This window comes from Aspergillus japonicus (genome assembly GCF_003184785.1).
Source record: "Aspergillus japonicus CBS 114.51 unplaced genomic scaffold BO86scaffold_28, whole genome shotgun sequence".
Lineage (NCBI taxonomy): Eukaryota > Fungi > Ascomycota > Eurotiomycetes > Eurotiales > Aspergillaceae > Aspergillus > Aspergillus japonicus.
The window spans coordinates 24970-51558 of record NW_020291665.1 but is presented as its reverse complement, the minus strand read 5'-3'; the positions used below and the strand labels follow the sequence as shown (position 1 = coordinate 51558).

The 26589-nt window shown below is 51.7% G+C and overlaps 9 protein-coding genes and 2 non-coding genes across 11 annotated transcripts; 6 read left to right on the top strand and 5 right to left on the bottom strand.

Annotated features, from left to right (window-relative positions):
* Positions 1-769: 769 nt before the first annotated feature.
* Positions 770-1766, bottom strand: BO86DRAFT_314329 (cysteine-rich secreted protein; the record flags this gene model as incomplete). The annotated part of the gene is made up of 2 exons (XM_025668042.1): positions 770-1293; positions 1364-1766. The coding sequence occupies 2 exons, from the start codon at positions 1764-1766 to the stop codon at positions 770-772; spliced, it is 927 nt and encodes a 308-aa protein (XP_025527058.1).
* Positions 1767-5377: 3611 nt separating this feature from the next.
* On the top strand, positions 5378-5873 carry BO86DRAFT_101822 (uncharacterized protein). Its single transcript, XM_025665858.1, has 2 exons — positions 5378-5596; positions 5678-5873. The coding sequence occupies exons 1-2, from the start codon at positions 5480-5482 to the stop codon at positions 5807-5809; spliced, it is 249 nt and encodes an 82-aa protein (XP_025527057.1). The 5' UTR covers positions 5378-5479; the 3' UTR covers positions 5810-5873.
* BO86DRAFT_389647 (OPT family oligopeptide transporter) lies at positions 5830-8979 on the top strand. Its single transcript, XM_025672192.1, has 8 exons — positions 5830-6367; positions 6436-6996; positions 7061-7177; positions 7228-7509; positions 7560-7823; positions 7880-8057; positions 8110-8399; positions 8483-8979. Exons 1-8 carry the CDS (start codon positions 6065-6067, stop codon positions 8819-8821), a joined length of 2334 nt encoding a protein of 777 aa, XP_025527056.1. The 5' UTR covers positions 5830-6064; the 3' UTR covers positions 8822-8979.
* Positions 8980-9171: 192 nt separating this feature from the next.
* On the bottom strand, positions 9172-10753 carry BO86DRAFT_431276 (O-methyltransferase; the record flags this gene model as incomplete). The annotated part of the gene is made up of 5 exons (XM_025675760.1): positions 10407-10753; positions 10230-10356; positions 10056-10179; positions 9544-9992; positions 9172-9487 (listed from the first exon to the last, which is right to left on the bottom strand). Exons 1-5 carry the CDS (start codon positions 10599-10601, stop codon positions 9174-9176), a joined length of 1209 nt encoding a protein of 402 aa, XP_025527055.1. The 5' UTR covers positions 10602-10753.
* Positions 10754-11587: 834 nt separating this feature from the next.
* BO86DRAFT_363261 (uncharacterized protein) lies at positions 11588-13202 on the top strand (the record flags this gene model as incomplete). Its single annotated transcript, XM_025669959.1, has 5 exons — positions 11588-11734; positions 11797-12178; positions 12238-12355; positions 12530-12564; positions 12630-13202. The coding sequence occupies 5 exons, from the start codon at positions 11588-11590 to the stop codon at positions 12980-12982; spliced, it is 1035 nt and encodes a 344-aa protein (XP_025527054.1). The 3' UTR covers positions 12983-13202.
* A 187-nt stretch (positions 13203-13389) lies between these two features.
* BO86DRAFT_389646 (MFS transporter) lies at positions 13390-15354 on the top strand. The gene has a single exon (XM_025672191.1). The coding sequence runs from the start codon at positions 13549-13551 to the stop codon at positions 15328-15330; it is 1782 nt and encodes a 593-aa protein (XP_025527053.1). The 5' UTR covers positions 13390-13548; the 3' UTR covers positions 15331-15354.
* Positions 15355-15485: 131 nt separating this feature from the next.
* On the bottom strand, positions 15486-16806 carry BO86DRAFT_410258 (SDR family NAD(P)-dependent oxidoreductase). The gene is made up of 4 exons (XM_025674488.1): positions 16403-16806; positions 16096-16328; positions 15903-16004; positions 15486-15827 (listed from the first exon to the last, which is right to left on the bottom strand). The coding sequence occupies exons 1-4, from the start codon at positions 16690-16692 to the stop codon at positions 15634-15636; spliced, it is 819 nt and encodes a 272-aa protein (XP_025527052.1). The 5' UTR covers positions 16693-16806; the 3' UTR covers positions 15486-15633.
* Positions 16807-17187: 381 nt separating this feature from the next.
* On the bottom strand, positions 17188-17260 carry BO86DRAFT_t147. Its single transcript has one exon. It is a non-coding gene; the product is annotated as a tRNA-Trp (tRNA).
* Positions 17261-18463: 1203 nt separating this feature from the next.
* Positions 18464-18536, top strand: BO86DRAFT_t156. Its single transcript has one exon. It is a non-coding gene; the product is annotated as a tRNA-Trp (tRNA).
* A 768-nt stretch (positions 18537-19304) lies between these two features.
* On the bottom strand, positions 19305-19898 carry BO86DRAFT_400125 (uncharacterized protein; the record flags this gene model as incomplete). The annotated part of the gene is made up of 2 exons (XM_025673687.1): positions 19305-19641; positions 19774-19898. 2 exons carry the CDS (start codon positions 19896-19898, stop codon positions 19305-19307), a joined length of 462 nt encoding a protein of 153 aa, XP_025527051.1.
* A 2649-nt stretch (positions 19899-22547) lies between these two features.
* Positions 22548-25251, top strand: BO86DRAFT_363253 (uncharacterized protein; the record flags this gene model as incomplete). Its single annotated transcript, XM_025669958.1, has 3 exons — positions 22548-23453; positions 23664-24274; positions 24378-25251. 3 exons carry the CDS (start codon positions 22548-22550, stop codon positions 25249-25251), a joined length of 2391 nt encoding a protein of 796 aa, XP_025527050.1.
* Positions 25252-26589: the final 1338 nt, after the last annotated feature.

Below are 26589 nucleotides of genomic sequence, written 5' to 3'. Positions count from 1 at the left end.
GTTAGGTAATGATGATGTGTATTGAGATCGAAGCTGTTCGGTTCAGATCTGAAGATGAACTGCGGACGCTGTGTACTCGAGAAGCAGTAACAACAGCTGCTGCTGCAATTAGACTCAGAATTGGTCAGTTGAGTAGGCCGCTGAAATCCGATTGGTCCAATTAGTCTGATTCTGAATTATATCGGACTTTACCTACTAGTGGTAAGTCAGCCTGCGTCTTTCCGTACCGGGGCAGAGTGACAGGCTGACAGTACGAATCTCCATGCAGAAGGTGTCACTGCGGGGCAATAAGTCTCAAACTAAACTATCTCATAAACAAACAGATCTGTCAAATTTTGCTTTCATTATACATAAAGAAGAAGAACAAGAAAAAAGGGGTTCAAGGTGGAGCCGGTCCAATCAACCGAAATAGAAAAACGGCGAGATATGACACCACAGAAGATGGAGAGACACCAACACGAGGATCAACAGAATCACGGGGTTATTATATTTGAAAGAGACCCTATCGACCAGTCTTAGTATACATACATGGAACGAAGTGACAATCGCGAGAAAAGGAAGCAGGCAACAACAACAACAACAGAAACAAATTCGTTTTCATACACAAGCCATAAATGAAAACATCAAAAGATTATTGGCATTGCTCATTTCTTGCTTTGGTTCTTCTCTTCATTCTCTCATTTCGGTTCCACCATAACATGCATACAAATAACAATACATTCGTTTATTAAAGTGTGAGTGTGTGTGTTTTTGTTTTTTTTTTTGTCACTTACACCTGGGCGGTGCAGTCCACCGAGTTGCAGCACTGATCCTTGCCGTTCTTCCAGATGCAGTTGTTGTTGGGGTGGCGGACGTCGCAGGGCACCTCGGTGATGTCGATGGGGATGCACGACTGCTGGTCATAGGTAGTGAAGGTGAAGGCAGGGGTCAGGGCGGGGTAGGCAACGCCCAGACCGTGGTCGTATCCGGTCAGGCAGTACTTGCCGCAGGGCCACTTGGTGAGGGAGAACTCGCCCGACTTGTCCCAGTGCACGGTCTTGCCGATCTGGCCGCCGTTGTGGGCGTTGTTGAGCCACAGACCAGGCTGCTGGCCGTCGACGGGGTTGCCGTGCAGGTCCTTGATGCGGAAACCGTCCTCGGGGTTGACGGGGAGGTTGGGCGTGCAGACTTCGTCCTTGCAGAGCTGGAACTTGCCGAACTTCTGCTGGAGGTCGTCTTGGGCGGCGAGGTAGTAACCCTCGGCGTTGAAGCCGAGACGCTCGGCGTTCTCCCAGGTGAAAGTGTAGCACTTGCCTGCGGATGACCATCAGATTTAGCAATCTGGAGCTTGAGAAGATATGAGAGCCGAGGGATTGCGACTTACCAGTGGAGATACCGGAGGTGCAGGTACGCTCACAGTTGCCCAGAGCGTTCTCGAAGTATCCGGCGGGGCAGACACACTTGTTGTTCACCAGCACCTTGCCTTTCGTGCACACAGGCTGAGGGGCCTTGCAGACCTGGCCATCGAAGATCTGGCTGATAGGGCAGCAGCGGTACCCAGTTCTGTTGGAGCCAGCGAGCTCGTGGCCCTCGCCGCAGCAGTCGAAGGCAGTGTCGATGCTGCCGATAAGCTGCTGAGAGGGGTAGCAGCAGGCGGCATACCGTCCAGACGCGCTGAAGGTGAGGTGCTTGCCGGACGCGGGAGCGCAACGGAAGTACTCCTCGAAGTCGGAGCGGGGATCGGAGAAGACAATCTGATCCCCATGGCGGACACCAGTGCCGTCCATCTCCGCGATCTGCACATTACGGGCGCCGAGATCGGTCCGGATCGCGGCGTTAGTGCCAGCGGCCTGCAGCAGGAGGGCCACAAGGCTCCAGGAAGTAACGGCCTTCATTGTGTGTATGTGAAAGGAGAAGGACGCGAAGAGAAATGGAGACTGATTCGCACAGAGGAGGGACTGACGGGCGAGGATCGTCTCTTATTTAAGCTTTCCCCGGGGCAAGAGTATTCCAGCGTACTGAGCGTAGAAGCATTTTCACAATAGCGGGCGAGACTCTGAGCTTCGCATTTCAGCTTGGTGGATCTTCGAGCTATGGTGGACCTGGTGAAAGTTTTTCATGATGGAGCCCGTCCCATTTGTGCGTTCGAGGCCAGGCGTGGAGGACCCATGCCCGGAAGGGAAAGCAGTATCTCAAGGTCTCAAGCTCAGTCACCGCTCCTCGTTAACGATCAGACCAGTGCGTCGATTGACTCACCGTGTATCGCTCAGGTAAATACCTGGAGTGTTTTCAGCTCCGCTATGATCAGCCACCGGGGTTGGAAGCTTTGAAGATGGAACGAGCTCGTCTCCACATTGAGGAAGATGCCGGGATAGAATCAGTTCTGGTATATATTGTGATGAAGGGTTGATGACCTCATTGCATGAATTCTGTCGTGGACAGCTCTCCCCAGCTTTGGTGCGAGAGGAACGTGGATTCTGGATGCTTAAAGCAGTCTCTCCCCACATATTGCTTCTCCTCCCAGACTCTGCATGCAGGTTGACAGATTTTCCACCACGGATCTGTCGGCCAGCTGGGTGGCGATGGAGAGATTCTCGAGAGCGAGCTAGACCAGACTAGACTATACAAAGTCGATACATACTGCCCCTTTAGGATTAGATCGAGTCAGTCTCGTCCTTGGCGTTGGTCAGGTGTTTTAGCCTCGATTTGCCCTCTCCGATCGGTTGTTTTGACCACATATTGATACGGGCGTGAAGTCCAACTGATGAAGCACAGTGGGTCATTCAGTCCTTGCCTGGCGGTGATCTCAATAATTTATCCTTGAATCAATCGGCAAGTCCGACGCGAATGAACCCTATAATTCGCATGCGTTTATCGCAGCCGGGGAGATTTGAGTTCGACAGCCATTCCTTGGAGGCTTCTCGAAACACGGCAAGGTTTAGCGATCCAGCCGACCAGCCTGCTTTTGTGGGGAGGAACGAGAAGCTACTTGGCAATAGTGGAAGATCTCTCGAATTGGCGGTGTGTCGTATCAGCGACTGTCTGCTTGCCTGTTTGCAAATGCAAATTCCGAGCCGCAAAGCCTTGTTGGGTGAGGAGTCAGGACATTTTTTCGATTGACGTTCTGTCATTCATCTCGGACAATTTGCAGCTAAACTTTGTCCTCATGAAGTGGATGTGTGGAATATTTGCCTCACTGCGCCTCTTTTTCACAAAGCCACACTCTGGAGTGCTCGTGTCAGTTAGTCTCGTTTATGGAGCTTTTCGCTCCATGCCGGATCCACCCGCTGCATCTTCCCGTCCGTGTTGTTGGCTATGCAGGCATATCTTGCCGATGTAGTCCGTAGATCCTCAACACTTCGCCACTCTTATTGAGAATCTTGACAACCACAGAGAGATCTTCGGTAGCCCTTGGGCTAGCACATCAATTTCACAAATCTCCAGTCACTCTGCGGGTTCATTCAGTCAGATTGATTGTAGGCTCTTGAACTGTCTTACGGCCATCATCTTTCACTGAGGCATTCTGGGGGCTATAAGAATCGAAGGACCAGGCGACCATGAGGTGAGACACGAGCAGTGGGAGGAAGACAATAGATTTGGAGTCTGGTTTCAGAGGCAGGAAAGCTATATGGGCTGATGCGATTGTTTGGGAGCCATCTAGGTCAAGCTGGGAAAGTGATTGACTCTCGGAAAGCATAGATGCAAGTCCAAGCCGTGGTGAAACGTAGGACTGGTCGAGGCTCGCGAGATATTCCCCGGTCGGACTATAAGTATTCCTCGAAGACAGGGATGGGAGAAAGACTCTCTCATTTAGCTCTTGCAGGCGGCTTCGCATGTTGACCCAATCGTATAAAATAGCCACATCCGAAAGGTAGTCATCAGTCTCGTTCAGTAAGCGACATGACTTTGCATTCCGATGAATGGCGATTGACGCCAGTTGAACAGCTGCTGATGAGATCCTGAGTCATGAGCTGCATCCCTCCACAAGCCCTCCGCCTCATTCCAAAGTACTATCTCGTAGCCATCGATGCCAAGATGTATTGTAGGCTCTCGGGCGGCCGTCGGCTGGATCAGGATAATGGCAATGTACTGTACCATTGGTAGCTCATAATGACAGTTGATAGAAAGGGCCGATACTAGAATGGCATAGTTCAAAGCTTTGAATGAAGACTGCGGTGGGTGGGAGTTTGAAAGGAGATCATTCAAGAATGCGATGATGGGTTCTTGCTTGACTGCCTAAGGCTACCCTACCCAGCTTACATCACACCAGGCCAACCGTTCGTTCCCTGATGGATGAAACGAACAGCAAGAACAAACAGCACTTCCTTTCCAGTCTCACATCATCTTGCTTTCATGCCTCCTGCCGCCGCTACATTCATGCGAGGTCAATAGCAAACCTGTCGCACCCAGAGGCTACTGCTGTTGTATTGCACGATTGTCTGTGTGCCCTCCGTCGGGTTTTCAAGCCCGCATCGTACCCTTTTCTTCTTGCACCATGTATGTCGCACTGATGACCAACTGCAGCCAGATACATCGGGCGATTTCCTTATTCGACAACATATCCTTCCTCGAATGTCTCACAAGTATCATCTTCAATTCCGGGGATCCAAAAGTGTCAGGTGCACAAAGATGCGCAGATACGCACACGCAGATACGCAGATAAGAACCCCTCGCGGGATGGGCCCCACGCCGTGGCAGGCCTCGGCTCTCGCTCGCTCCTTTATCTTCCCCTCGCGTACGAGGCGTACGAGTGCCCAGACTCTTGGTCAAAGACATTTCTCGCCACGAATCCTCCTTTATATGTTCAAGCCATTCGAAAATCCACGAAGCTTTGACTTTCGAACTTCCTTCTATGATCCTGGGAACATTCACCTGCTTCGGATAGGCCCGATTCGTGTTGATGGTGGGAATCTAATATACATGGTCGCGCGACAAAAGTTAATGGAGGCCAAGACTTCATTGGCGTTCTGTTGAGGTTGGGTGGAAGGCCAAGACACGCTGCTTATCAGTCCCATCGAAGGTTGCCCTGAACCTTCCCCGCGCTCCGTTGCGGAGGGGTGTTTGCTATTCCGTCGAGGTTGGGTTCACATTGTGACTTGCGTCGATAACCACGTGGAAGGTAGTACGGCAAACGAACCGGGATGCCCAGGAGACATATACTGTCACGAACATGCCGCAGTGAGTGCTCAGTAGGGCCACCCACAATCACGACAATTGTTGGTGCAAGACGTCTTACAGTGAGGTTCTTGCGTCTTGGGTTCCGTCGACCACTAGCGCGGATAGGGCTACATTGCATCTATGGCGGAATCACATTAGCCTATGTCCAGAACAAATCATCTGGCTCAAAACATGGCCCTAGGAGAATTGGCGTCGGTGGTCCGTAGGAATCCCGTGGTAGGTTTGATTCCAGATTTGCCGCCTGCCATGCCGATGCTACGTTGACAGCATATCGATGGAGTTATCTCCCTGGCAGGTTTAGCCCTGTCTTATCTTCCAGCTCATGGCACCACTCATGTTGGGCATTTTACCAACGACCCTTGCCAGAGAATCCCTCGAAAGTGCATCAGGGTGTGATGGCACAGCGGAAATCCACGGACTGATAACGCCACTCAATGGCGTGAGTGATTTACCCTTCATTCTTCGTCCAAGTAGTCGACCAACCTAGACACGGCAATGGCTCACTTCCCATTTCAACTAGCAAGCTGCGCAGCCCAGACCTTCAAGGGGGCAAGGGAGGCAAATCGGGCCAAGAGCAAGAGGGGTCACAAGCTGGAAGGCGCTATCATGCTCATTTTCTTTTTGGTGTGTTACTATAGGCTTAGTGGGTTAGTATGTCAATCTAGCTGTAAGCCCAGTGGCAAGGACTAATGCGTTCCATTCACTTGGAATGGCTCATTTCCCGGCTCTATGGTATCACAGACTCACTGATCACAACAGCAAGCTAAGGTTAGCCTCTAATTCATGTAACGTGGTGCAAGAATATAAGAGGTGTGCGTCGCCAACTCACGGAAACGGACGGCCAGCTCAGCTCAATATTCTTTTACCCCCATCCCTCCTCCTCCTTCATCAGTGAGAGCCAACCACCATGGCACCTCCATCGTCCACTTCGCCCATTGATGGTGCAAGTCTGTCGGCCTCAAACTCAACTCCTGTTGAGGAGAAGACGGCCATCACTGTGCTTGGCAAGGGCGAGGAGCTCAAGACCGATGTAGACCACACCGGCCATGAGAGTGATGAAGATCCAGATGCTGTGATTGTCACCGGAGCGGATGCAGCTGTGCACTTGCTGCCGCTGCGTGATGACTTCGATAGTGCCCTGACCTTCCGCAGCGTGGTCCTGGCTTCGTGTTTGGCCTGCTTCCAGGCTGTTATGTACCAGATCTACACGGTAGGCCAGCCAAGAGAGATATCCCCGTGAGGTTTCTTCCCTGCCGCGACTGACAAAAGGAATCACAGTTCAAACCCACCTTCATCACCATCCAAGGAACTTTTATCGTCCTCATTTCTTACTTCGTCGGCAATGCTTGGGCTCGTTTTCTCCCTCGTGGTGATAAATTTGAGGCGCGGTGGAGGGCACAGGGCGGCCAGGGCAAGGCTCCATGGTGGGTTTCGGTCTTCAGGTTCATCAACCCGGGTCCATTTGGTCTGAAGGAGCACGCGATCTGTTCGATCACTGCCACCTCGGCCTCAAATGCTGCCGCCAGTGTGCAGGTCTTTGCGGCCCAGGACCTCTTCTACAACCTTCCTTTGAGCGCGGCCACCGTCATTCTAAGCACCATCTCAATTGGTCTATTTGGCTATGGTCTCTGTGGTATCATGCGTCCCATCGCAGTCTGGCATCCAGAGGCCGTTTATTGGAGTACTCTGCCGGTCGTCAAGACCTTGCAGGGCCTTCATTGGCAGCAGGTGAAGAATTCTAAGCCACTCCGATATTTCTGGTATGCTTTCAGCGGCATGGCCGTGTATGAGATTATCCCTGCCTACATCTTTCCATGGCTGAACTCCGTCTCTATCCCGGTATGTGGCCTTTATAAAGTTTGAGAAGAGTGTTCGCAATGTCTAACAAGTCTCTGAAATACAGTGCTTGGCTGCCCAGAAAGCCACTGGCAATAAGGCCGCCATCCTTACCAATATCTTTGGTGGAGCAACCAACAATGAGGGCCTGGGCTTATTCACACTTAGCTTCGACTGGCAATACGTAAGATGATGCTCATTGTGTGCAATCTATTGCAAATCTGACCGGCGCAGATCACCTCCTTTCAAACCTCGCTCCCTCTCAAGTTGCAGCTTCACCAAGCAGCGGGATTTTTCGCCTGCTTCATTATTATGATTGGTATCTACTACGGCAATGGCTGGGATTCAAGGTCACTTCCCTTCATGTCGACCCGTCTACTCCAGGCAAATGGAACAGCCTACCCTGTCTCCACAATCTTCCCTGGGGGAGTGCTTGATGAAGCCGCCCTGGAAGTTTACGGTGTTCCCAAGCTCACGGGTACATTTGCCTTTGCCATGTTTATGGCCAACGCTGCAGTAGGTGTGGTCCTGTCTCGCCTGAGGTCTTCAAGCTAAAAGTCATCTAGATTGGTGCTTTAGTTGCACACACCATCCTCTTTTGGGGAAGGGATATTTGGCGGACTTACAAAAGTGCGAGAGCAGGGAAATACGACGATCGGCATCATGTGCACATGGCAAAGCATTACAAAGAGACTCCGTGGTGGTGGTACGCCTTTGTGCTGCTTTTTAGCTTCATCCTAGGTCTGGTCGTGGTCCTCAAGGAGAACGTCACCCTTCCTGCCTGGGCATATGTCGTCTCGCTGATAGTCGGAATCATCTTTGCGCCATTCGTGAGTGACCCCCTAACAAAAAAGTAGAAGGACTCTGACTAAGAATCGCGCAACAGAGTACCATTCTCTATTCCAAATATGGCAATGGAATCGCCACCAACAATTTGTCAAAGATGTTGGCTGGCCTGATGATTCCGGGCCGCCCTGTTGGAAACATGTACTTTGCTGCGTGGTCACACAATGTCATTTCCAATGCTGTGACCTTGTCTAACGACCTGAAGATGGGCGAATATCGTGAGTGTCACCAAAGTCCCACGACCACGCGGAAACTAATGCTCTGTATTAGTCAAAATTCCACCCCGTGTCATGTTCTTGACCCAGATCTACGGCACGATTCTTGGCGGGTTCATCAACTATGCTGTCATGATCTCGATTGTGAGCGGCAACCGAGCACTTTTGGCAGACAGCAACGGAGACTCGTCCTGGAGTGGTGCAACCATGCAATCATACAATACCAACGCGACCTCCTGGGCCTTGGCATCCTACCTCTATAGGGCTGGCAAGCAATACAGTATTGTTCCGGCTGGGTTGGCAATCGGTGCTGCTGTGGTCGCCGTTCACAAGATTATTCATAAGGTGGGTAGCTTTGTCAACAGGAAGGCCATCCCCTGCTCTCTCCTAGCCGGGAACAGAATTAACATGCTCATGCTTTATTCTAGATTGTCCCACGGATCGGGAAATTTGACGTCTCCGAGATCAACATGCCGCAGTTCATTCAGTATGCAGGCTATATCCCTTACAACCAGAGCCAGACCTGCATCCTCTTCAGTTGGGTCATCGCGGGCTTTTACGTCCAGTACTACCTCCGGAACTTCAAGCCTCGGATTTTCAAGGACTACTCGTACCTGATCACCGGCGCCTTTGACGGAGCTAGCTTGACGGTCGTATTCATCCTCTCGTTCGCGGTGTTCGGAGCTGGAGGACCAGCGCACAATTTCCCATCATGGTGGGGAAACAACGTGAATGGAAACTATGACTGGTGTCCTTCCTCGGACTAGGGTGGGATCGGTTTGGGTAGAAGAGACATGAAGCTGTAATTAATACCCGAGCATCTGGCAAAGTGCTATTTTGCATGCTCGAACGAACATCTCTTCTTTGATGCATACTTAGGCTACATATTAATGGGTGCTACATGCCTGCATTGCCTGGATGAGCTAATAATATGAATCTAATAATTGCTCTCTCTTCCCAATTCCGCTGCGGCTTAGTCTTGATGCTGAAGACACCTGTGGTCGGGTATTGCGCTGCCTCTCTTCCAATTTCGCTCTTCCTTCCACCTCCTTTCATCAGTCATCCGCCTAGTTGCCCCAGCCATTCTCACCAGTGTTCCCAAAAACACAAGAGTCAACTCTACTCCAGCTCTGCTTCAATTAAACCTTGTCCATCCCCTGGAGGGGGCCAGAATTTCACTATTTGGAAGCCCGCAGAACAGATCAGTTTCCTCCACCGGTCCGCCGTACGTTCCATACTGTTACAGAAGATCAACATCTCCCAGTCCCACATAGCAGGCAGCATAGCACAGTCTCTATCAGCAAGCACAAATTCCTCAATGATCAATTTAGAGTATCCCTTCTTCATCGCCGCTCCGACATGTCTCAGGATCCGACGACAATCCTCATCCGACCAATCGTGCAGAATAAATTTCAGATAGTAAGTCCGTGCACCTACAGGGGCCTTTGGTTAGTACCTTGATGAGTTAGTTTCCGTGATCATAACTGACCTTGGATCGGCTGCGGCTTGAACAGATCGAATGGAACATGTTCAATCTTGGGATGAACCACTGCACTCTCTAGAACCTGCGAAAGATCCTCCAGTACCAGCCGGCCTGGCGCATCGGGAAATTTGGTCTGGAAGGCAGCAATATCATGTCCCCGTCCTCCTGCTACATCCACGAGGAGCACATCGCTATCCCCCTTTTGATAACCCTCGATCAATTGTTCCTGAACCGGGAACCACTCCAACCAGCTGGGTCGGCTACCCCGATCCGCTTCCATGAACGTGTTGCAGGCGTCCAGGTATCCCGGTTTTGTGGCGAGCCACTCCCAGATGATAGTGTCCATCTTCTCCGCATAGTGAATTGCACCGTTCAAGGGGCCCGAGGGATTCCTGTACTCAGTTGTTCGCAGAAACTCGGGGACTTTGGCGAGCGTGGGCATCCCGACGTCGAAGCTACAGCATATAATGTCGCGCTGTCAGATCACTTTCTGTCGAAGGAGGCCAGGTATTACGCACATGAATCTAACTACCGCCAGACTCAAACGGTCGGTCATTTGCCTCGTCATTGCCGTCGGCATATACATTCTCACGTCGTGCTCCGCCACATAACCGATGCTGGTCAAAATGCGCAGCACTCGTTCTACAACACCCTGTCAGAAGGATCACAGAATAGGGTCGGGATTTGCTCGCCTGTCAGAATGGGATCAGCGTCCTTGACAGCCGCCAACTCCTCCAATCTCGTCGGACAGCCCCTTTCGCTCAAGGTGGTGAAAATCTCCAGATCGATGGCAATCCTAACACACATCACATGGGTGGGCTTATCAACATTAGAAACATTTGACTTGGCTATAAGGGCTAATTCCGTACTGAATAGGCCAGGTTGTACACTGCATCCTGCGGTTTCTGGAATGCAGTCACCAGTTCCTGTGCCGCACGTAGTGCTTTCAGACGGTCGGCCTCGCCATGAGACTCGTTGAATGCGTTTGCCGCCTGATTGACTTGCCTCAGCAATGCTTCAGTCTCCATCGAGGAGTCATTATGATAACTCTCGTTTGAGGGCATATCGACGGGTGATTGTGGTGGTATGAGTGGCTAAGTGTGTGGACGATCAGGATACGAATCTGAATTGACCCCCGGAGCCTTTTCTCTCGACCGGCCTATATTTGAATTATACCCCTATTAAAGGTAAGTTCTCCCCTCCTTCCCCTATTTGAGGTTTGTGTAGCATAGTAGGGCAGTCTTACTTGATAAGGCTTGTTCCCCCTTCGACGGAGTTGCATCCCGGCATCATTCCGAGATTACCACCGGCGGAGATTGCGACTGACAGGCATTTCTATGGATCACTTTGCTTACAGTCAGTATTTAGTCTAGGACCTCTCCGATATTGCCCCTAATGGTGGAATGCAACTTAGGCCTTAGGCCGAGGTTAGCGGCGCTAGTGGCAGGTGGATAGCGGTGGATGCAGGGGTATTCATCCGTGCCTCTAACCTCGTCGATAATATAACGAGGCAAATAATTTATACTTGTTTCACTTGGTTGACGTGCTTGCTAGGGTCATTTTGCTTCGAAGACGCTAAATATGCAACCAAGCTGCGCCGCAGCAATCGAAGAAGCTGCGGCCAATTTTACCGGCCATGCAACCGATCAATCAATATCTGTCGGACTATTAAGCATGGGTTGTTTGGAATCCACCTCTCGCAATTCAACGAGTCCTATATTCGAAGCTCAATAACAAGGCCATGATTCTCCGTCTAAAGGCACTGAGGCTAATGATCTGGTCAACTGCCAAGGTCAACAAGATCCGCCTCGAGGGTTGTATGATCAGGGGCGGACGCTCAGCGGATCTAGTCTAGAAATCTAGGCATTCGGCTTCCTAGACACCTGGCCATCACTAAATATGGATGGTCACTTGTTTAGGATGCAATAACAATCCTTGCCAGCAAGGACACGAGCGTCGTCAGACGCTACGCAAGTCGCTGCGTATAAATCCGCTCCGACTGTCTGTAAGGTACATGCGGCAACATTATCCATTAATCGATCGCCTCATCATGAACATCAACAAGGCCACTGAGATCGAAGTTGTATCTTGGATCTTTGGCAGCATTGCCAGCCTCGCTGTGGTGCTTCGGCTGTACACTAGAATATGGCTGACGCAGAAAGCTGGCTGGGACGATGGTTTTATTATTGTCTCTTTGGTATGAGGTCTGTGAAGGTCCGAATGCGAAATATCCTCGCTAACGCAAGTGACCACTGATAGGCGAATGCTCTTGTATGCTCTAGCTTAGTACAGGTCGGCATAAAATATGGCCTGGGGAAGCACTTGACAGATATTGCGGATGAAGAAGCCAGGATTCAAGCATTTAAGTATACGGTGATCGCACCCAATTTCTCAGTCATCAGTACCACAACAGGGAAGATATCAGTCGTGATATTTTTGCTGCGCCTGATGGGCCAGGCGGCCACTCCAAGCAAGCGATGGTTCTTATACGCCCTAACTATAGTCTCGATCATTTGGAACACATTAGCCATTGTGGCTATTATAGGTTTCTGCCGACCGGCGGAAAAAATATGGCGCCCTGAGACCCCGGGGAAATGCTTCAGCTTAGGCTTTCAACTAGTGCTTGGTCTCTCGCAAGCGGGTGAGTGTCTAGTGATCATGTTGATAATCGAGGAAATCCGACTCTGACTTTCAGGATAGCCTTTAACGCCTTCGCGGATTTAGCTCTTGCCATATTTCCTATCGCAGTCTTCTGGCACGTTCGACTGCCATTGAAGATCAAACTCGGAGTTCTGGCAGTGATGGGGGCGGGAATTTGGTGAGTAAAACCCTTTGTTTTCCTGTTTGTACAGTACCTGAGTCATTTCTAGTGCCGCAGCCGCGACACTGGTGAAGGCCATCTTGCTGAAGAGCCTTCCTGCTCATTCAGACATAACATGTATGCGAGCCATAACCTGCGAGACCAGATTAGTATACCAACTAGGCTTTGTAGGGTCCTGGGCAGAAATTACTGTGTGGTATACGTGAGTTTCACCATTGTTCCATTGGACTGGCGCTCACTTAGGTCTAACCATGTATCAAACAGGATTGAGGTATGATCCAGCATTGCTCATTACCTTGCAGGAAGTGCTCACGTACGGTCCAGATGTATCTCATCATTATTTGCGCGACCTTGCCGACCCTGCGTCAATCGTACACTGCCCTTGTGCATCGAACCCGCCGCTCAACGTCGGGCTATGAGTTGAGCGGCCCGAGTCTCAAGTTGAAGCCCATTCCCTTTGTACGCCGCATGCCGGACCAGTCGCTCTTCGAGACCCACATAGATGCGTCTAAGGAGCAAGATGGTACGAGTAGCCAGGAAAACATCCTTCGAGCAGAAGAGGCGCACCGATCATATATCGTGAAGACCACGGAGTTTCGTCTCCACGAGCATGGAAGGAATTGAGACCAAGTTTCTTGCATGGAAGGTCATTGTAAACTGCCAGGCCAACATGTACAGTATATACTGTACAGCCATTTAATCTGCATCGATCATCCATGGTGCAATGCGTGCATGACAAATCAGAGTTCTGATTTTGCCAACTTGAAGATCCTCGAGTCCGACTGACTCACGAAGCTTGGCCAAACGCGCTGAGACATTTCTCAAACTTTTGGTTCTTAAGCTCCCTAGATGATTCATGGGGGTAGGTTATTCTACAGATCTCACTTAGAAATCTCGTGCTTTGTCAGATCTTCGATGATGGCGTGGCTTGGTGAGAACCAATGGTTAACACAGGGTTCGTGATCAGTAATCACCGTCCCTCGTGTTTTCTGCGGGTGTGCTGAATAATGACCGAAAACACCATCCGTGGAATCGCATGGCTGCTTAGTCCTGTCCACGCTGAATAATTCCAACACGAGCACGAAGATTCAGTATGAACTCCAGGACGAGGATAAATATGGCCGGAATGTCTTCGATAAAATGTGTCAGTACACAATCACCGATCAGCTTGTTCTCAACCACATTCGATCATGGATTCGATCATCCGCGATAGCACAGCTGGACAGCTTCTGCGATGGGTCACCAGGAACAAAGTCCTGCCCTACCCTGAGGAGCGTCCGGACTTCAAGTGCCCGAATTGCTACGCAGGAAATGCCCCTTCGACGACAATTTTCCAAGCAGACAGTGAGAAGGACTCGGATTCCGAGCCCGACGCAAATGAACGACAATCCGAAGATGCTTCTACATCCGAAACAGCCACCAATTTGAGCCGAGTGCCGTCCATGACCGATCTTGAGAAGGTCCGCACCCAGGATGATCTGGCTCGCCTGTACTCCGTCGCTACGCAGACCGAAGCACTCCAGGCGGCCCCCAGCCGACCTATAGCGCCAACCAAAACCGATGACGGTACCATTCTAGTGGACTGGTACACGACTCATGATCCGGCCAACCCGCAGAATTGGTCCTCCGGCAAGAAGCTGTTCGTGGTGACTCAAATTTACCTATACACTTTTGCTGTATACCTGGGCTCGTCGATCTATACGCCCAGCGCTCCGGAGATCCAAACCCGTTTTGGCGTCTCGGCAACCGCCGCATCTCTGGGGTTGGCTCTGTACGTCCTGGGATACGGGATCGGACCGCTGATCTTCTCTCCGATCAGCGAGATCCCTAGCGTCGGCCGCAATCCGCCGTACATCATCACCTTCGCGCTTTTTGTCATCTTCACCATCGGCGCCGCGGTGGTCGACACATTTGGAGGTCTTCTGGTCCTTCGTTTCCTGCAGGGCTTCTTTGGCAGCCCATGTCTGGCGACTGGGGGCGCCAGTATCGGCGATGTGTATAGCCTCTTGAAATTGCCTTATGGACTCACCACCTGGGCGGCCTTTGCGACTCTGGGTCCCGCCCTGGGTCCTCTGATCTCGGGCTTCAGCGTCCCCGTCAAGGGCTGGCGGTGGTCCCTCTGGGAAACCGTCTGGCTCTCGGCCCCAATCCTCGTCCTCATGTTCTTCTGCCTGCCTGAAACATTCCCAGATGCCATTCTCCTTCAGCGCGCGCGCCGCCTGCGCAGGCTGACCGACAATGACAAGCTGCGCTCGCAGTCGGAAATCAAGCAGAAGCAATTGACCGTCACCGCCGTGGCGATGGAAGCGCTGTATCGGCCGTTCCAAATCGTGTTCCTCGACCCAGCGATCCTCTTCTTCAACGTCTACACCAGTCTGATCTACGGGATCTACTACTCGTTCTTCGAGGTCTTCCCGATCGTCTACATTGACATCTACCACTTCAACCTCGGCGAGATGGGTCTCGTCTTCCTGAGCATCGCCGTGGCCCTCGCTATCGCCGTGCCACTCTACTTCTTGTACCTGTACAAAGTCTTCGAACCCGAGATCCGGACCCGCGGGCCCGGCGCCCCAGAACGCCGACTCATCCCCGCCCTATTCGCCTCCTTTCTCCCGCCGATCGGCCTGTTCATCTTCGGGTGGACCTCGCGGGCCTCGGTCCACTGGATTGTATCCGTGGTCGGGATCCTGATATACACTATTGGAATCTTCACTCTGATCCAGTGCATCTTCATCTACATTCCGATGACGTACCCGCAGTATGCGGCGAGTCTGTTCGCCGGTAACGACTTCATGCGCAGTGCGCTCGCTTGCGGCGCCGTGCTATTTGCCCGCCCGCTCTATTTGAATCTTGGGGTGGGACAGGGAGTGAGTCTGCTGGCCGGGTTGACGGTGGGCTGCATTGGCGGGTTGTTTGCGCTGTACTACTACGGGGCGGCTTTGAGAGCTCGGAGCCGGTTTACGGCGAAATAGTCATGATGGAAGCTACTATGGGACTTGACTATAGATTACGTTTCTTTATACTAAATAAGCTTAATATTTAATCAATTATATGATTTATGAATGATATTCAATGTTGCATTGATACCTCAGCTGACGGATCAACAATGGCAAGCATGTATGGTTTCATTTATTTCTTTCTCTTCAAAGTAGCATAGCTAGATCCAGACAACCACATATCTTTTCACTCATGGATTTATCAACTCTTCAGTCAGTTCTCACCGGCCTTCTGAATCTCGTCTCTTCTTGAGCCTCTTGAAGAATGTGGAATTAATCCTAACGGGCAGTATAACCGCCATCCACAGGCAGAAGAATCCCAGTCACCCAACTGGCATCCTCACTGGCCAACACCACTGCCATCCGAGCAATATCATCCGGCATCCCAGGTCCCTTGAACGGGTGCCGCTGCTGCAGATCCTCCAGGGGTGTCATGTAGGATGTTGTTTCTTGGAAGATAGCCGTCTGAGTGTCTACATTGAAGCCATCAGCCAGGCACACAAGTCTTCAGCCTCTGATATCCCCCCTCTCGAGGGCTCGCTACTTACAACCAGGACAAATGGCATTGACATGGATCCTATGGGGGGCGTAGTCCAGCGCCACCTGTCTCGTAAGATTGCTCACCGCGCCTTTCGAAGCACAATAGGAGACTATCGAGAAAAAAGTTAACTTTCTTTTCATCTGTCCGATCTAACCACCACCATGACCACGCAAGAAAAGGAAGAAAAAGACAACACCCACCATTCTCCAACCCCGCTACGATCCCCATAATCGACGACATATTAATAATCCACCCGCGATCCCCGGAAGGCTGATGCGGCTCCTGCTTCAACATCTGGGCCGTCGCGTACTTACACCCGAGGAAGACGGACTTGCTGTTCACGCGCATCGTGGCATCCCACACCTCCTCCTCGGTCAGATGGCACACGGCGGGCGTTCTTGCTTCGATGGCAATTCCGGCATTGTTGACGAGACTTGGCAGCCACATTAGCTTTTGGCCATACTCGCTGATGAGCCTTGTGCTTATTATTCTGAGGGGAAGACTGACATATCCAACCGCCCAAACACCTCCACAGCCGTCTGCACCAACCGCTCCATATCCCCCGCATCCCCGACGTCCGTCTTCACAAACACGGCTTCTCCGCCGCCCTGCACGATCAGGTCATGCGTCGCGATCTCGGTCTCGGAGGGGACTTGCGCGCGCGCGGTCGGGGTGAGGTCCGCGCAGATGAGTTTTGCGCCTTCGCGGGCGTACCGGATTGAGATGGCGCGGCCCAGGCCGGAGGAGGCGCCGGTTACGATGGCGATTTTGTTGGCGAGGCGCGGGGTGGCTGTCATTATGGTTTTGGGATTGAGGAGGGGGTGTGAGTGAGTGGGTGAAAGGGTGGATTGTATGCTTCCTTTATCTGGATCTTTGTCCTCCCTGTCAGTTGCGGGGTTGTAGGTCTAGACCATGCAGGCATCGTCATCGTTGCTTTTGGGGGATTTCGGCTTTCTGTGCGAGGGAGGGATCCGGGGGTATTTTGATATGGATTGGGGATCTGGTTGGCTGTATTGTATTTGGTGTTATAGTTCTGGTTCGTTATAGTTTTTGGGGTTGGAGATGGAGTATAGAGTCCTGCCGAGGTGGAGATCTTCTTGATCGCTTGAGGGATCATCATGTTGTTGGTATCATGGATACACTCGGCTGTCTGGCCTGCTTCGGATGCGAGCTGGTGACACTGTCTAGCAGTCCTTGTTGAGGCGCTATTTAAAAAAAAGACACAGTTGTGTAAGCTCAGGTGCAAGAAACGGTGGGGCATATTGAGACAAGAACAATAAAAAAAGAATGGATGAGCCCAGCCCGGCTCGATCAGGCAACCTTACGATCTGGAGTCGTACGCGCTACCAATTGCGCCATAGGCCCATTCTATGCAATGACTTTATAATAAGTATAATATGACCCAAAAATAAACAAGACCAAGCACCTCTACTCTTCGTCATCCTGTCAACACAACTTCATCCACCTTTCCCCTATAGCGGGCACGGGCTACGGACATCAAGGGTCCACACACGTGAGGTACTCCAGGTAGGCCAGGGACAGACACGAGGAAGGAGGTCTACGGCACCGTTCGCCTCAAGCAGGCTCATGTCGCATCCGTGCGTTGACGTTCGCGGTGGCTGTATGATGCTCTCAATCTCGTTACCGGTGCTCTTTGCTAATCAATACCTTGCTCAAAGACCTCCATATTTCACTCAGGATCTTGAGAATTACTTTCCATCCAAACAAAAAGGTTGAGCAAAGCCACCCGCCCTGGGCTGACGGAAGGTTGTCGGAATCCAGCCCCACTTCCGTCCCACGAACGCTCCCCTTTGCTTGATTGCAAGCTGGGGGGTCGGTCCATATTTTCTGGGTCTTACGGTAGCCTATGGACTATTCAATGAGGATTCCGTGTTTCTCTGGGGGTTTTCCGGCTATGATGAAGCACTGGTCTCGGATCGTGTAACCATAGTCTGGACTTATGGGGATGCTTATGCTTCTGGTGGGAGGAATGTTCTCTGAGCATCACATATATGCGATGTTGTCAGATGCAGACACTAACTCGAGGGGACAGGCAGGTCTGGAGGGGAGAGCAAAGCCAACCCCAATAATGTGGCCGAAATTTGCGTCAAGGATTGCGTTCTAGCTGTGACAGCTGCGCACTCTGGGGATTGGCAGCCTAGGCTGGCATCGCCTACACCAGGGAACCGTAATGTTCGGCCAGTACCGCCAATACATCAGTATCCCTGATTTGATGACTACTAAGTAGCATTGACACGGTGCCAAAATCCAGCATCTTCTTCCTAACCCGTCTCCCTCTCTAATAGTACGTATCTTCCCTACCCCCGCACCAACCAGATATATACAGAGGCACCAGATCCAGCAAAAGCGACCCAGCAACGTGACCACTCCCCACCCCTCTCCAAGTCCGTCTTCGAGAAGTCCCGACACCTGTCCGCACACATACACCGTGGATTACCTTACAATGACAACCACCGGCGTCAAGTACGATCACCGCAACACCTGCCCCATGCACATCTCTGCCAATATTTCCATAATTGCTGTAAAGCAAAAACAAGCACCCGACATGGGCCTATGGCGCAATTGGTAGCGCGTACGACTCCAGATCGTAAGGTTGCCTGATCGAGCCGGGCTGGGCTCATACTTTTTTTTCTTTTTGTATCTTCATTCTATTTTCGTTCCCGACCCAACAACCAGTCTTTATCACCAGGGTTGCCTTCTCCATATGCCCACCACGAAAGGCGAGGTACAGCGAGATTCCCTGTAGTGTCTCCCCGTTTAAAGCCCTATGAGGCCAATCCCCAACGAAGTTCGTGTTGTCTCCATACCCTATCAAGCGTGTCGGAGGAATACCCGGCGGAGGAGGCACACACCATCAATATTCCGCCCTAGGTTTCCATGAACAACTACTTCTGCTGGTCTCTTCGTCTAGAACCCTACATAGATGATGCGTTTGTGCTGCATACGCAATACCAAGTCTTGAGTTCCTGCAAGCCTTCTGACGCCCATACATCTGCGCAGGTCAACTCAGACCCCGACGACGAACCAACCACACGAAGGATTAAAAACCCTAGCTGTACAAGAATAACAATTACGTGTTCATCTGCCACATACGACCACAGGGTGTGGAAAATAGGGCTTCCCGTCCGCTCAGCCGTACTCAAGCCACACGCCGGGAGGTTAGTAGTTGGGTGGGTGACCACCAGCGAATCCCTTCTGTTGTATGTTTATCTATTTTTATGCACCGAGCCTAGGACTGAGTACTTCCGGAATCAAGACCCAAATCACCTTTATTATGCCCTCTTAGACGGTGAGTATGTTGTACTTTTTCTTTTCCTTGGGCGATCTCTGCATAAAACTCACCCACGGATTCAGTAGCAGCATTCGCACCACTCAGCCGCACCATCAACTATTCGAGATGCACACACATGTCCGCGATGACGCGCTGGCTATAGAGGCATGTGTTGCCGCCGAAGAAGATGGCCCTGGAGGAATTGTGGATATAACACTCGCCTTGGACGGGCAATGAAGGCGCGCCCCAGGGGATAGCAAGCATTCGCTCGGAGAGGGCGATGCAGAAAACAGCAGCAGCAGCAGCAGCAGCAGCACTGCCATCACCGTCACCATCAACCTGAACGGGTTGGACCACCAGCGGGAACGCATAGACCGCAATGCAATCCGGATTGATCCGGGCGATGTTGCTCCAGCCGTTATACCCAAGGGAATCATCTCCTGGGAGCGGATTGCTACATCGCGGCGCAAAATCGTCAGCGAGGTGGTGGCAGAAGGGACGGGAACCATGAAGAGAACCATCGCGATTAGAGCATCGCGATTAGGATTGCAATGACCTCTTCCATCCCGGCAATTGCCTGTGCCACCCCGTCAGCATGAGATTGAGCACTGTGTCGGGACTGCCGCCACTCCGCTGAGCGACCAGCGACCCCATCGCGTTGTCTACTCCGATGATGCTGCTCCCGCCGTCGCTGGCAAGGGTGGGTGTCATGATAAGCTGATGCTCGTAGAACGCACTCGCACAACCCGGCTTCTAGATGGGCAGCAATGCACCTGGGATATAGAAATATATAGGAAGGGACCACCTTTATACAAGACAGAGTCCAAGACTTCCGGTGTCTCGCTCACATGCAGCACCCGACTATTATCACTGCAGGACGCCGAGGAGTCTCAAATACGCGCCGTCTTATCGCCCACGCATTGCTCAAAGCACCGAGACCACGGTTTGCCTCCAAATTGAGAATCGGGAGGCACTATCCGAATTGAAGTAATGCTATGCCGATATTCTAGATACCCGACCGGCACGGATTGAACCAAGTGCTTAAGCGAAGTGCGACTAGGAAGACATAAGGTAGCTACTCGGTTCTACGAGTAGGTAGTAGGAGATTACGCCAAACCCAAAAAGCAGGCGATGTCGCTAGATTCGAAACTATGTGAATGCAAGAACTGGACTACTCAGGACCTCGGGATCAATCACGAGATCGAGCCACTTTTAGGAACTGTTGCACCTTGATCGACGGATATCCTTGCTATTATGGAACTTCTGAACAGACAATGAATTCAAGTACTCTAACTGTTTAGGGGGATGTTTATTTAACGACTGCAATCTCTATATAGTTACTAGCCGGGACGACCAGCGCAGGTTGGCCTCTACCATTTTGTGGCTTGCGGGCCTTGCCTGTAATCGTTACAACTGTGTCTGTATAAGTTTAAAAAATAACCCTAATTCTACCAGTTGAGTGGAGCCCCCTTATAACAGTACCGAAATATATCCCCCAGTACTATACTATTCGGGAGATTTACTACTTGCCGTGTGAACAACTGTGACTTACCCGGATAAAGTGTATAGAAGCTATAGTTTTTATTGCGGTCTATATACTTAGCTACAGGGTTTAGAAATCTATGCCAATAACATATAAAGGATCTTTAGATTTTATAGGGCTGCTACTAACTGCTGTCCTATTTACAGTAAAGTTGAAATCCTTTTTGCTGCTAATCAATATCCTTTGATAGGAATATATACAATATACTAAAAGACACCCTCCCTTTCCCATAAGATTGTGTCAGTCTGCATTGAAGCTCGACATGAGCAGCGCCGATCCTCAGCTGGGAGTCAGGATTCACGCGACCGGCGATGCGAAGAACGGGTTTGTGCTTGAAATCAAACGCGCCCCGTGATCTGCGGACGATTCTGAACATTTCTACAGAGATAGTCCCTCTTCAGTGGGTTGGCGGTGAGCTTTTTGATCAAAAGACCATGCCCAACAATGGAGAGTATAAACTAGATCATTCTCGGGTGTGTCCGTGCAAAAGAAAGTGTTCACAACGTCAAAGCTCCGGAGAAGAGCTTTAATACTACTGGTGGGAATGTAAGTCTTTGATAGTCTGAGGACTGATGCTTCGCTGAATCCTCTGACAGCATTGTATCAACCCTAAGTCTCATGCCGTTTAATGCCTTTGGCAAGAAAATCACTCAGAGAAACTGCCAAACATGGATCATTGAGTCTGCTAACCAGCTTGTGGATGATGGTATGTTTCGGAGGGAGGTCGCGGATTATCCTCGTGCAATTGAGCAGTGATCTTGGTCATTTATAGCTATGAGCCATAACTGAGCATGTCACAAGAGTCTTCCTGTATCAGCTGCTATATCTAGAAGCAGGAGTACCTAAGATTAATGTAGATGTAGATCAGGGAGGCAGTCAACAACAAGTCTTCACCTTTTCATCAACTGAATAACTAAACAGAAGCATCTCCGGTCTTTCAGGTGGGATTATACTAGCGCAAAAAAGGCTGACTCCAGGCTGCAATGCTATACCGCGATAAGTCTCTGTTGACGCCACGCTATGGGCTGCAGGTGTCGAGCATTACTCCACAAATCAGAGGGTTTCTTTTTTCTGTCGAGAGCTCACCTGTACTTACTACCTACCTCATGCTGAGCTGAGCCAGAACACCGACTCACGGCCTTCTCCACCGGTCATTAGAGTGGCTGAGATGAGGTGCACTGCCTAGGGGTGAGACGGGTTTTTGACACATACCAATGGCGGGCGGGGTCTGGAGGCAACCTTGTTCTGTGGGGAACTACATGGAATGGATACCTAGCGCTAGATGATCTTATCTATGACTAGGTTAGCTGTTCTAGATGCGGTCAATATGCCGAAGTTGCACTGTACTGTTCCCTGGGCTGGATCTGAAGTGAATGTTGTGTATGCCTCGAGCTTAGTAAGTCTCTAAGAATCGGTGCCAGGAATTGCATTGTTTAGTAGCATATATCGTGCAACGGGATTAGCCTGGTCAAGAAAGCAGACGAAGCAGCCTATTGAGTGCTAGCATGATGATGATGATAATGCGGCTGAGGCCACCTATTCAAAGTAGTCCACTTTGGCACTTTAGTTGTAATCTTTCGTGGTCATTGATTTGGCGTGAGGTCTTGTTGTTATGCAGTCAGATTCACTAAAAGGAACCGGCGCGATAGCGCCATCCGCCAGGCCCACGGCAATCTGGATGATCTCTCTCATGCTTGCACTTCTTAAAAAGTCCCCGAATCAGCACCAGCTTCCTTGGCCATGGATTTTCTTTTGCTGCATAAGCACAGGCGTCTGGCGTCAAGGTCAAGGCTCATACCATGGGTACCGGTAGCGACATGACCCGGGAAGGCGGCCCCGGGCTCCTTGCTACCTGGTGGGATCAGTTCCGGTATACGACGGTTCCATTATCATCAAGCAACAACACACTGCGAGACAAACAGCCCCGATGGAAGACCTGGCTTCCGCACGGTCTTTCGCAAGGCCTCGAAGAAGGACGAGTAGGGCGAGAGTGGATCAAGGGAGCCGTCATCTGCACCTGGATCACTGCGACAATCCTAGCCCTCAACTCTATACTGCTCATGGTGGCACTTATATTCGCCTATCGGCAATCGAGCAACCGGGGTCAATTCCAGATGGTGGTGCTGTACACGGGACAATGCTCGCTGGCCAGCCACTCCGCGACGGGCCTACATGTAGTGATCAACGTCCTGGGAACAATCCTACTCGGGGCCAGCAGCTACGTCATGCAGTGCCTGGGTGCACCCTCTCGCTCGGATATCGACCGGGCCCACGCACGCTCACGCTGGGTGACGGTAGGAAGTTTCAGCTTCCGCAACTTTGCAGTCATGAGCCCCAAAAGGAAGGTCTTGTGGGGGCTCCTGCTGCTCAGTTCCACTCCGATCCATATGATATACAACTCGGTCATCTTCTCGTCCATTGCAGAGCTTGAGTCCGGAAACCTCCTGATCCCACACGACCTCTCCTCGACCGAGGCCTTGGTCGATGACACGGCGAGCCGCGAGAGCTTCCGGGCCCGAGTGGGACTCGATCCCGCGGTTGTACAACAGCGGATTTTCGATGGAACCTTCACCAACTTGACGGACAAGGAGTGCTGGGCCCAGCGGGCGGATGATACATTGTACAGTACCCTGGTCTATGTCGCGGAGAGGAAGTACTTTCACAACACAAGCAGTCTGTGGGTAGACGGGGCACTATACCCCTCCGACCACAACTACTACCCAGTGGAGCCTGTCTACTGGCGCTATCGCGTGTGGAATTACTCCACCGTCGCCAACGGGAACTCCTATCAATTCACCTTTGCCGATGCTTCCTTCGAAAGCCTCTGGAACCCCTTCAACAGCAGCAACACAAGCACTGCCTTGGAAGTTGACATGATGAGTCTGTTGCGTTACAATTCGCAATACAATCCGACCCAACCAGCTCTGCGCGAGTATTTAAACACCCCCTCACACTGGCAGAACAGCTCCTGGGCAGCTGCAACCACCTTCGAATTCTTCAAAGAGGGCGACTTGGACATAGGACTATACCCCGACGTTCCTGTTCTGCATTGCCTGATGGATGAAAGCAGACAGCGCTGCCAGCTGCTCTTCAGTCCCCCGATTGCCATTGCCGTCATCATTTGTAATGCGATCAAATTGAGCTGCATGATACTATCCGTGGGCGTCAGGCGGAGGGATCTGTTCCTGACTGTAGGCGACGCGCTGGCTTCGTTCCTCACGCGACCCGATCCAACAACTCGTGGTCAATGCCTGCTCTCTCGCGCAGAGGTCGCCGAAGGGCTGCGACTCCGGGGCTACTCTGCCCTTCCTCTCGGTCGTCACCAGGGAGACTTGGCGCCAGCACCAAGCGCCACCCAAAGCTCTAAACCCTCCAGCGGCAGCCCTGGCCAGAGCGCAGAATTCCGGCATCACCCGTCAGACAACATCCTACTATCTGCATACGGATCGCAAAACCCCATTGACCCTCGCCCAAAGCAGGTCACCCCGCGCCAGAGGTGGTATCAAGCCGTGAGCTGGCCTCGCCGGATAATACTTCTATTCTGGTGAGTCCTCGCGGCGGTGCAATCGACTTCATTCCCCTACTCTTCTTCCTACTCACTTCAAGCCCCATCCCAAACGTTTTATTGCTACTCACCCCAACTCCAGCTACGCATCATGCCTCGCAATCAGCTTCGCCCTCCTCTTCCACGGCATCGGCTCCGACCCGTTCCACGAAGCCATGTCCATCGGCTTCAGCCAGTACTCGGGGTCCTATGTCGCCAACACGAACACCACCAACATCGTCGCCCTGATCCTGTTCGCCAACACCCCGCAACTCGGCCTGTCCGTGCTATACTTCCTCACCAACGGGGCCGTGACCGGCATGCTGCTGGACGCCGAGCTCCAGCGCTACGCGACGCGCCGCCGCGCCCTCCGCTGCTCCTGGCCCCGGGGCCAACAACGCTCCACCTACTACCTGACTCTGCCCTACCGGTACAGCATCCCGCTCCTGGCGGGATCCGCCGCGCTCCACTGGCTTCTCTCCCAGAGCTTCTTCTTCGTATACGTCCGGCGGGTCGATCTCGCCCAGCGGCTCATCTCTGAGGAGCTGCGCGGGTGCGCCTACTCCCCGTTGGCGATCTTCATCACCATCTGGGTCGGTCTTGCGGGGATGATGGTGGTGGTGGTGGGGCTCGGGTTCCGGCGGTTTGAGACCCGCATGCCGCTGGCCGGGGGGTGTAGTCTGGTTCTGGCCGCGCTGTGCCATCCGGCGGAGGGCGAGGCGGGCGCGGCGGAGAAGCCGGTGATGTGGGGGGAGGTTTCCCATGATCCTGACGGCACCGTGGCGCGGTATGACAAGCGGAGAGTCGAGGAGAGGCTGGTGGAGGAGGAGGAGGAGGAGGAGGAGGAGGAGGGTGCGGGGGCGACGGGGGCCACCGCTCCTGCCGCGCGGGATGATGGGACGATGGCAGGATATCCGCATTGTTCGTTTACCTCGATGGAAGTGACGGCGCCGAGGTTGGGTCAGCTCTATGCTTGATTGGGCTTATATATGGTGCCTCAGTTTGTAGGTCGAGATGGATATATATCCAACTCGCGCAAAAAAAGTGCTTTCATTGGCCGACTACCTTCATCCTCTGAGCTGCTGGTGTGTCGAGTGAGGGTTTGTGAGCTGGCCAGATGTTGAAAGCTTGCTGATTCATATAAGCGGCACTAGGACGCTCTGGCTACTGTAAGTAAGTACTAAGCTATTATAGAACCAACGCCCTAGGATAGAGCTCAGCTTCCTTTATAAATATACTGGCATTAGTTATTTTCAAACTCTAGACTGCTTTAGCCTACTGATCATGCAAAAATTACATTGCAAGTTACCAACAAGTCTTTGTGTCTAATATTCTAATATTGTAACTGCAGGTGTCTCTGTATTGTCAAGGTGCGGGCTGGGCGGGGTAGTCAAAATAACAGGTCTAGCTAGAAGTATTTTGATAATTAGTTTTTTTTTTCTTGATTCTCTGCTAGCTACTCTGTTAGGCTATTCTTAGGTTGATAGACAACCTGTAGCTTGAAACGCTACAAACAGGATCATAGGCAGATTAGGCATCACATATAACTCGGGCGGTTAGGAAAGGCAGTAAGGGGCCGGGCTGGTAAGGCAGGTCAGGTCAGATGGGTAAAACCGGTGGGAACGGGTGCACTGGATCTGCATCGTCTGCAACATATATATAACCTAAAAAGAACTACAGAGGACTATAGTATAGCATAGTCCTGGATAATATAAACAAAGACTACGGACTTTAGACTGTATAGTCCGGTCCCGGTCCCAAATTTCTAGGACCGGACCATTCCTAGGGTAGGCCTGTATGTTAGTAGAACCGAATGCCAACTGGAATCGACCGCTGCCACACACATCCACCCCGAGAGGAGCCGATACCGGCTAAGAACTTGGTTTCGGTCTGGCGCCAAACTTCTCCCCTCTTCTTGTGAAGAAGAGTTTTGAAACCAATGAGAATCCGATGAGTGTTCGCGATTACCCCAAGGCCGTATAGTGTTGTTCTTAAGAAATCTCTCTACCGGCGTTGATCCTGTTCCTCATGAGATTCAGGGTGTACTTCACCCGCCCTTCCCGTCAACTCTCGATGATGATTGCACCGGTCTGCCTTGTAGAAGGGCACACACCTTGGTGTTGAGAAGCTTAGGATGCGATGGTGTTGGGGGAGAGAGAGAGAGAGAGAGAGAGAGAGAGAGAGAGAGAGATAAGTTGAGTTCAGGTAGAGTGCAGCGGCCGGTGAGAGGAGCTGCCTGCACAAGACCAGGGCCCAGGCGACAAGAAGGTACAATACAGTACTCAGATCTCAGAGCTTCCGGCGACATACTTAGG